General features: G+C 39.0%; 1 protein-coding gene across 1 annotated transcript in view; it reads left to right on the top strand.

Annotated features, from left to right (window-relative positions):
* The window catches only part of LOC103211404 (acyl-coenzyme A synthetase ACSM4, mitochondrial-like), a 38461-nt gene that overhangs the window by 12183 nt on the left and 15517 nt on the right, over window positions 1-10761 (top strand). Inside the window, exons 4-5 of the mRNA XM_007957353.1 lie at window positions 5064-5207; window positions 5682-5838. Coding sequence (XP_007955544.1) covers window positions 5064-5207; window positions 5682-5838 — 301 coding nt within the window. The remainder of the gene's footprint in view (window positions 1-5063; window positions 5208-5681; window positions 5839-10761) is intronic.

Raw genomic sequence — 10761 nt, 5'->3', positions numbered from 1 at the left:
AACAACAACAACAACAATTAATGTAAACCAAATGCTATTGGCCACTCCAAAAATTCCCTCCCAAGGTCCACACCAGTGAATCCTGTTTATGTCTTTTATAACCTGTGTGACTTTGTATAAGTCAATTAACATCTCTGAAACTCTATCTTTTCCATAAAACAGGAAAAACAATAGTTTCTATCTCATGGAGTTGTATTAAGAATCAAATGGGATAAAGCCGATGAAATGCTTAGCATAATGCCTGGCACAGAGTCTAATTATCCCCTACATTTTATAATAATTATAAGTAATTACTATTATCACATTTATCAACTTAACAAAGTCATTCGACAGTGCAGTGATTCTCTAAATCAATAGTATTCAGATTATTTGAATATGAACCCCATCAGTAAAATACTTTTAGCACACTCCCTTAACATATGTATATTTATTTCTTTATAAATTTTATACATGCACTTGTGTGCATTACCCAAATAACCCACTCCCATTAAGTTAGACCTGACTCATAGTAAACCCCTCCTTGGGTTTCCGAGGCGGTATCACTACAGAAGTAAATTGCCCAACCTTCCTTCTGAGGAGTGGCTGGTGGGTTGGAACCGCCAGCCTTCTGGTTAGCAGTCAAATGCCTTAGGCACTGTGCCACCAGAGCTCCTATTATACAAATATCAACAACAAAATTTTTAAAGAATGATAAAATAATACATAGGGCAAAGTAGAAATAAGCTCCACAGTGTTTCCAAGGCTGTAATTTAAGGAAGCGGAATGCCATATCTTTCTCCTGCAGAGTTGCTGGTGATTTGAACCAACAACCATTAGGTTAACAGCTGAGTTCTTAACCACGATGCCACCAGGGCTCCATGCATACAGCAATAAACCAAAAAACAAAAACACACAAAAAAAACTAATTTTGCATTGTTAGAGCCAATCTTCTATTCACAGAGTTCGTTTTAATGCTATTCACCCTCCTTCTCCCTCCCAAGGACAGAAGTCCATTTTAACGTTTTCCAAAATCTTCATAACGGATAGGAAATAGGTCAAAATTATGGACCAGACTGATGTTTCTCTTGTTCTGCTCTAGTAAAAAGGGCTCAGCCCTATGGGTCTAGAACCTTGGTTCTTGTCTAAGGAGATCAAGATAGTATTCCAGGCAAGAAATAGCCTAAGGTTCGCAGGCAGTGGACTACAAGTGGTGTTAGGTGACCGGAGCACAAAACTGAAGTAAGAGTGGAGGCCAGAAGAGCAAGCAGGAGCCAGATATCGGAAATCTCATGTGCCGATGTAAATCTTGAATTTATCCCTATTCACAGGTAAATCGTTAGCAGGTTTTAGAAAGGAAAGTGATACGGTCAGATTTGCACTTTAAATAGATCTCTCTGGCAGCTGTGTAGAGGATGCATTTGATAAGGACCAAATTGGAATCAGAGAGACCGTCTTGAAGCCTAATGTAATAATAATCTATGAGAGAGACGAAGGGAGTCTAAATCTGAGCTCTGGTGGATGGAAATGCAGGCAAAGGGACAAACTAAAAAAGCAGCAGGAGTTGGAGACTGACTGGACATGGAGGATGAGGAAGCTCAGAGCCAAGGCTAATCTGCTTTTGAACTTGGGGGACTGGGTGGGTGAGGGACCATCAGCAGGAGAAAGACCCAGGAGAGATCAGATCCTGAGTTTCAAGTTGGACGTTCTGAGATTGAAGGGTCTGTGGACACTGAATGCCTAGTAGGCAGTATAAAGAGTCTCAGGCTCAAGGAGATCAAGCTACAAATATGGAAAGCAATCAGCCTGTAGACAGTTCTGAGAATCCAGAAAGATGTAACTCTATCAGACATCCAAGGAAAGAGAGGCAAGTCAGACAATAGAACTAGTGTTTCAATGTTTCCCTGTCACTCATGGACTGGAATGTCTCTTAGTAAGAAAATGGTTTTCACTGGCCATGTGTTTGAGAAGTGGATGGTCCCTGCCTTCTTCCCAGTCCTGTCTCAGCCTGGAAGCTCCACTGAACCCTGTCTACCATGGGCGACCCTGCTGGCATTTGAAATCCTGTTGGCATAGCCCAGCCTCACAGCAACACGCAAGCCACTGCAGTATGACAAACTGACAGGCGAGTGGCTGCAATGATGGGCTCAAGTAGAGTGAGGATTGTGGGGATGGTGCCGAGCCGGGCAGCATTTCGCTCTGTTTACAAAGGGCTGCTGAGCTGCCTCGACAGCACCTGACAACATTAACAACTTTGTGAAAAATAAAAATGAAAACCTATGTCAAAGTACTTCCATTCTGGATGGAGAGCACCCACTGCCTGGCCTTCAGTTCACGTGGTCGTTTTGTTTGTTTTCAGGTACTGTGAAGAAATTTCCTCTCTCCAACACAATACACCAATTTCGCCCATTTCATACTGAAAAACAAAAAGATACAATTCAATCATCTTTTTCCTATTTTATGGAAACAAGCAAGTTACCAAGGAAACCATGTTGCTAATTCATGAAACTATTTTTGACAATATGGTATACGTTTATATAATGAATCTTGTTTTTTTTATTTTTTCTGTTCCAATAGAAATCTATCCTATTAGATTTATCACTGAGGGGAATTAAAATGTCATCCTTCCACTAGGGAAATTTAAATATGATACTCAGGCCTCAAAAGTTCTTCGATATTGTATCAGTTATCTATCACTATTGATCACTGGCTAACAACCCATCCCAAAATTGAGTGGCACAAAACAAGTCATTTTATTTCCCATGATTCTGTGAGTCAGAAATTCCTGCCAGGCTCAGCAGGGGCAGCTTATCTCATCTCTACATTACACAGGCTGGAGCAGCTTGACTTGGACTAGGAGACCCAAGACAGGCTCAGTCACGTGCCTGAGACCTTGGTGCTGCCTCTTGGCTGGATGATCTTGGTTCTCCTGTACATGGCCTCACTCTCCAGCTGGACTGCCTGAACATCTTTAGATGGTAGCTGGGTTCTCCCCAACGAAAGTGAAAACTACAAAGTGTCTTACTGTCTGAGCTGAGAAGTCCGAGAACTTCTGTCACATTGCACAAAGCACTATTTAGACCAGCCCAAATTAGAAGGGGAAAGGAAATAGGCTCCACCCCTCAATGGAGGAGTGGCTTATGATATAGGTGGGGAAGGAATGTTAGAGCTATCCCTGCAAACAAGCTACCGTACAGATGTTGTTATCATTTGGAATGCTTTTGGATAAAATAATAAGAGACCCAAGTAAAAGTGGCTTAAACAATAAAAACACTTTTAAAATCTCACAAATAAGAAGGGCAGAGGTATGGAGGTGTGAGGGTTGGTTAATTCAGTGGTTCAATGAAGTTAATAAGAACCTAAATTCATTGATCTCCCCATCATGCCATCTTCAGTGTATCTGCTTCTCCCCTTGTGATCTCAACATGCTAGGGTAGGGCCAGGCATCATATACTTTCACAATATCCAGAGGCCAGAAAACAGGATAGGTGGGGTCAGGAGAGGCAGCATACCTTCCTTAAGACACATTTTAAAAATAAGAAAACATTTCCCATAAAGCCTTTGCATCTCATTAGCCATAATTATATCATGTGTCCCTTCCTAAACCAATCACTGACTGGCTTGAGTTAATCAAGATTCACCCCTTGGAGCTATATCAGGAGCAGTCTTCCTTGAGGAAAATGATTGATACTTGAACAAATCAGAGATTAGTTCAAGGAAGGAGAGAATGGCTATTTGATAAGCAACTAGCTGTGTCTGCCAGAGATAATACACACAGATTACTAACAAGTTTGCTTCAAATGCCAAAAGATCATCCTTTAAAAAATAAAACTCCAACAGAAGAATCCTGATCAAAAGGAGGAAAATGCAGAACAGAATTTTAAATTATCATAGGCTCTAGACTTTTTGGATCCATGAAGGGTAGATGAAACCCTGAAACTGTCACCCTGAAGATAAGCTTTAAACTGTAAACCAAAAATATCCCTTGAAATCTTCTTAAAACCAAACAATTGTTTAGCTTAACTAGTAAAAACACGTCTGCCTTGAGCATTATGCTCTTTTAAGAACTATTTATAAGGAGCTCTGGTGGCATACTGCCTAAGGCACTTGACTGCTAACTAGAAGGCTGGTGGTTCAAACCCACCAGCCTCTCCTCAGAAGGCAAGTTTGGCAATCTACTTCTGTAGTGATATTGCCTCTGAAACCCAAGGAGGGGTCGCTATGAGTCGGATCCAACTCAACAGCAGTGAGTTTGATTTTGGCATAAGGGATCAAATTGATGACCGCAACTCAAAAGATTAGATACATAGAAACCTTAGGAGGCAATTATTTTATGTTAACAAGGGAGGAACAACTCAGAAAAGGAGGATGAGAATGGTTGCGCAACTCAAAGAATGTCATCAATGTCACTAAATTGTACATGTAAAAACTGTTGAATTGGTGTATATCTTTTTTATATATATTTTTATTGTGATTTGGGTGAAAGTTTACAGAGCAAATTCATTTTCCATATAGCAGCTCACATACACTTTGTCTCATGACATTGACTGCAATTTCCCACAATGCAACAGCTCTTTTCCCACTTCCTTCCCATAGTCACCTCTTCCCTGTGTCCTTCCCTCCCATGCACTTCTGCCCCAGAGCTGTCTCCCTGTGCATACTGAATTGGTATATGTCTTGCTGTATATATTCTCAACAACAAAATTAATTAAATTTAGAAGAAAAAGTCCTGAAATGTTAATAACAATTTTAAGATTCAATTTTTTAAGTTACTATTTTTTTTAAAATCATAGATAAAAAAGAACTTAGGAAAAATGTTTTTACACTTTTGTTAATATTGAAAGTTAAATTGGCTATCTATTTGGTTTATTGGGAGGCAGAGCTTAAAAAAAAAAAAATGAGCTGTTAATTTTGGCACCAATCTACAAAGTCCATCTAAAATTTCTTGAGGAATTCCTATCAGAGAAGCTTTACACTGGGTTCATTTCTCCTGGTTTCAAGAGGGCATAAATAGCAGAGCAGAAGAAATATCAGAGTTAAACCAGTCTGTCACCCTCAGCTACCATTTTACGGGCCATATTTTGCAGGTCTGCCTCAGAAGAGCACAGCTGTGTGGATACAGGAAGTCAAGAACCAATGGCTATTTATTTCACCAGTGGGACCACAGGCTCTCCCAAGATGGCCCAGCATTCTCAGAGCAGCCTCGGTATTGGGTACACCCTCTGTGGAAGGTAGGAAACTCTCCTGAACATGGATCCAACTACCTAGTTGATACCTCTACTTGGATGGCACCTACATTTCTCAAATATAACATCTACAAAACAGAGCTCTTGATGTTCCTGCTCTCCATGAGCTCATGAACAGCACCATCTAACCAACTGACCAAGCCAGAGATAGGAATCAACTCTAATTCAGTCCCCACAACAGCAAGTCTGACTTTTTCCTCACTGCTTGGTCAATTTACCTACCCAGATTTATAGAGTTTCCAAGGCTGTAATCTTTACAGGAGCAGTTCTCCAGGTCTTTTCTCCCATGGAGTGACTGGTGGATTCAAGCCACTGACCTTTCAGTTAGCAGCCAAGTGCTTAACCACTACACCACCAGGGCTCCTTCTGGGACAAGACCAATGCTCAAAAATGTTCATTTATTTGCTTCCCTTGTTTTTCCTCCTGTCATCTGTTCTGTTGCTTCTTCATATCATTTAGGTATTGGCTGGCCTTGAAGTCTTCAGATATTATATGGAACATGTCCGACACTGCCTGGATCAAGACTGCCATTAGCAGTGTGTTTTCTTCATGGCTTCTGGGAGCCTGTGTTTTTGTGCATCAGATGGCCAAGTTTGACCCAGACACCTTCCTAGATGTGAGTAGTGACCTTCAGCTACATTTAACTTAAAAGCTTTCTCTTGTCTCCCACAAAACCACAAAGAAATGATCCTCAGAATGTAGGGTGGCTTGGGCTTATAGAAATAATTCCTTTTTAAGAGGCAAATTCCCCATGACACTCTCAGGCATGAAATCTAGTCTTCTGCTTCAAATTGTTCAGGATTTGCCAGTGTCATTAAATATAGGGCTGCTTAAGAGCCTAGTTCCAAATAATAGAAGTCTTAAGTCTAAACAAATATTTGATTTCTGATTCAGTGAACACAGACAATAGCCAGTAAATCTTAATCCTGTGTGGAGGAGATTGAAGGTGGGGTCACCTTTCTACCTGAGCAGCCACTTCATCCTCCCATCACTCCATACCTCAAACTTTGTTTATTCTCAATAGGAACCAGGCATGAACTTTCTTCTCAGCCAGAGATGGTGAAATTGAGATACCAGAGAGCTCTGATTTCTTTATCCTTTAGAAAAACATGATGACTCAGGCCAACTACTTTTCAACTGTGAACAGTCAATGAAGTTTAACAAAGTGCATATTATTAACTAAACAGCACACCTGTGTGTGAATAAAAGCTGTGTTCACCTGTTAATTCTGCTAACTGGTGTGATAAGATGGCTTGAGGGTTTCAACAGAAAGCTAGGGTAACATTGGGTTTACAAAGTGCCCTGAAGTAGACAAATAAACTATGCCAATTCAAAACCTACTTTTGTAAAATATGAATAATATTCTTTCACCAAGATGTATGTATTATAAATGCTATAAAAATATTTATGAACTTACACTATTCTTAATTATATACATAAAATAATTAGAATTAAGGAATCAAGTCCCCACAGTAGAAATGGTCACTTAGAGATTAAAAGCTACTCATAAATATCCAGAATGAGTGATGGTTGCACAACATGGTAAAGTTAACTAATGCCACTGAATTGGATACTTAAAAATGGCTAAGATGGACAAAGGTTTTGTTAGATATGTTTTATTGCTGTTCTTGTTGTTAGTGAAAGGAGCCTTGATGCTGCAGTAGTTAAATGCTCAGCTGCTAACTGAATGGTTAACAGTTCAAACCCACCCAGCTGCTCCATGGGAGAAAGACCTGGCCATCTGCTCCTGTGAAGATTACAGCTGAAGAAACTCTCTGGGGCAGTTCCGCTGTCCCACGGGATCGCCATGAGTCAGAAATCCACTCAGTGGCAACCAAAAAATCACTGAGGAGTAAACTATCCCATAAGGTTTTCAAGGCTGTGAACTTTCAGCAGCAGATCACCAGGCTTGTCTTCCTAGGCACCTCTGTCAGGGTTTGAACCACCTACTTTTAAGCTAGTAGTGGAGCACTTAACTGTTTGTGCCATCCAGCTGCCTTATATATATATATATATTACTGTAATACGACTTTTTAAAAATTTTAAGGGGAAAAAAAAGCTATTTTTGATCTATGGTTCTCCAAAATGCTTAAATTTAATACAAACTGTCAACACACTAAGTGCAGAGTGTAACCTCTCTAGAAAGAGGATCTATAAAATATTAATATTTCTCTAGATTTAAGATACCCAAGGTTATTGTTGTTACTTCAAAAAACTGGATGTACGATGAGCCCAGAAAATCTTAAACAATTAAGAAAAGGCCTGAAAAAATCTATTATGTATGCATTTAATTAATTCAATAAAAAGGCTGACATCTCTCATAGGAATTGTGTTGGAAAGGTACTGGTGGGCCAACTTATACATGCAGAATAGACATGAATAGACAGGGAGAGGGTTTCAAGAGTCCACCATGGAAGGTACCTAATACCCTTCACCAACACCACCACACAATGCCACTGAATGAATTTCAACTCATAGCAAACCCCACTGGGTTTCCAAGGCTATAAATCTTTACAGAAGCAGACTACCTCATCTTTCTCCCATAGAGTAGCTTGTGGGGTCAAACTGCCGACCTTTTGGTTAGCAGCCAAATGCCTTATCACAGTGCTACCAGAGCTCCTTTTCATAACCTTTCGGTAGTGTAGAACAAGTCATATTTTGTGATTGTTCTCAAATTTGGTTTGTATGCCTATTATTGTAACATATGCCCATTATTTCCAATAATTGGAAATTACTAACAAATATATACTCACAGTGACAAATGAAGGAGCCCCGGTGGTGCAATGCTTAACCATTCAGGTGCTAACCCAAAACTTGATGATTCAGACTCAGTGGGAAAGTTCTGGTAAGAGGGCAGAATAGAAAAACAAGCTACTCAGACCCCCCTCAACAAAGGAAAGAGAAACCAAGTGACATGAATACGGAAGATAATTCTGGAGCCCTGAGCTTTGAAAGGAAGGATACAGAAGAGGATTGAACACCAATGAGTAAAAGAATCTGAATGAAAACAATGAATAAGGAGACAAATAGAGCTGCAGACTGTCAACTCTCCTAACAGCAAGGACAGCCTGAATATTTCCAAGTGGTGTTAAGACCTGAAAATTAACCTAAAAATTGGGACTGCTCATGAAGGGCTATATGGACAACTGCGCTGGTGGCTGATGACTAAAAAGGGAAACAGCAAAGAAGGAGAGAAACTGAGACAGGACTTTCGGCTGTCTGGATGGTGCAGCCATCTGGAATAATTACAAGCAGGGGTCATTTTGGATATTTAAAGTGACAATACGCTCATTCAGATTCCAGGGACCTAAGAATAGGCTCCACTTGGCAAGAACAGCATGGATATAAGGGAGACTGATGACTGGAAAGGAGACAGGGGGTAAGTACATAAATGCTGCAAACTAGTGAATTGAGGGATGCACTACCTTGCTTACTCAGACAACATCCAAAGAAAACAAAAATAATGGGCAAATCACTCCAACATACAGTCACCAACTAAACATAAACACAAAAATGTCACAATGCCTTGGAGACAACAGACCATCACAGTCCATACAAAGCAGCAAGATAAAATATAAGAAATAAGGGAGCAAGATACAGACCCTGAACACATCCCTGAGGAAGAGTCAGCATTGGGACTCCCTGGTAAGGAATTCAAAAGAATTATATTTAGGTATCTACAATGGGTTGAGACACAGATCAAGGAAAACACTGACACAATTGAGGAAAACAAAGAGACAACCCTAGAACAATTTCAGAAGACAATAGAAGAACAAAATGACAAAATAAATGAAAAATCACAAATGATACAAAATCTACAGATATAAATCCAGAAGATTAATACTAAATTCTCAGAAATAGATAACACAATGAATGGGCAAAGGAGTAGAATTGAATCAATGGAAGACAGAATTAGTGAGATTAAAGACAAATACCTCAATACTTCTTTGGAAAGGGATTGTCCAGAAAAAAGATCAAAACAAAATGAAGAAAGCCAAAGATTCATGTAGGATACAATCAAAAGTAATAACCTACATGTAATCAGAATTCTAGAACAGGAAGAGACAAATAAAATCACACAGAAAATTGTCCAAGATTTGTTGGAGGAGAACTTTCCTGATATAATGAAAGATAAGAATATATCCATTCAAGAAGTCAAATGAATCCCAAACAGTATAGACCCCAAAAGAAAATCACCAAGACATTTCATCATCAAACTCACCAAAACCAAAGACAAAGAAAGAATCTGAAAGCAGCACAGGAAAAACAAAAGTTATCTACAAAAACAACCAATAAGACTAAGCTCAGATTTCTCAGCAGAAACCATGCAGGCAAGAAGACAATAGGATGGTATATATAAAACGCTGAAATAAAAAAATTTCCAATCAAGAATTATATACCCAGCAAAACTGTCCCTCGAATATGATGGTGAAAGCAGGACATTTCCAGATAAGCAGAAATTAAGGGAATTTCTTAAACCAGACCAACCTTACAAGAGATGTTAAAGGGAGTCCTTTGGACAGAGAACCAACAACAGCAAACAGCAACTGACCATTAACACACATGATACTGAACAACAGCAAACAGCAACTGACATAACACACACAACTCAGAAACCAACCCAGTTATGGAAGTATCCAAAGTAAATAAGCCTACATGATTGTAAACAGGGAACAAGAGACATCAATTGGCAAATAAGGACAATCACAAATGAAAAAGAGGGAAAAAACTGTGTAGTTGTAGAACTTCTAAATGGTGAGGAAGTCAAGACAATTGCAAGATAGACTGTTCTAAACTTCAGAAGAAAATTATAACACATAAGGTAACCTCAAAGAAAAATGGTAAACTTTCATATCAAAATAAAAGAGAGAACAAGCACAAATATTTAGCACTAAAACAATAGCAATGAAGGAAGTGATAACATGATTCATAAATAAAACAAGCTCAGCACAGAAAATTATATGGAGCAAAGAAATTGGCAACACCACAAAAAATCACATAACAAAATGACACCAACACGTTCATACTTGTCAACAATAACACTGAATGTTAATGGATTAAATGTGCCACTCAAGAGATGGAGAGTTGCAGAATGGATAAGAAAACATAACACATCACTATGCTCTCTACATGAGACACACCTTAGAGAGAAAGACAAAGAACAGACTAAAAATCAAAGGTTGGAAAAAGATATATCAAGCAAATGGCAACCATAAAAGAGCAGGAGTGGCAACATTAATTTCTGATAAAATTGACTTTAAGACAAAACTACCATAAGAGACAAGGAAGGACATTATATAATGATTAAAGGATCAACTGAACAAGAGGACATAACTGTAATAACAATTTATGCACCCAAAGAGGCCCCAAACACATGAATCAGACTTTAACAGAATGGTAAAGACAAATAGATGACTCTACAGTCATAGTAGGAGACTTTAATACACCAGTTTCAATGAAAGATAAAATAACTGGAAAGAAACTCAACAAAGATGCAGAAGAACTAAACAATACAATCCACCAACTTGATCTTATAGAC

This window comes from Orycteropus afer, unplaced genomic scaffold (assembly GCF_000298275.1).
Source record: "Orycteropus afer afer isolate SDZICR_OR568_19922 unplaced genomic scaffold, OryAfe1.0 scaffold00732, whole genome shotgun sequence".
NCBI classification, from domain to species: Eukaryota; Metazoa; Chordata; class Mammalia; order Tubulidentata; family Orycteropodidae; genus Orycteropus; species Orycteropus afer.
This window is presented reverse-complemented; position numbering and strand designations above follow the sequence as displayed.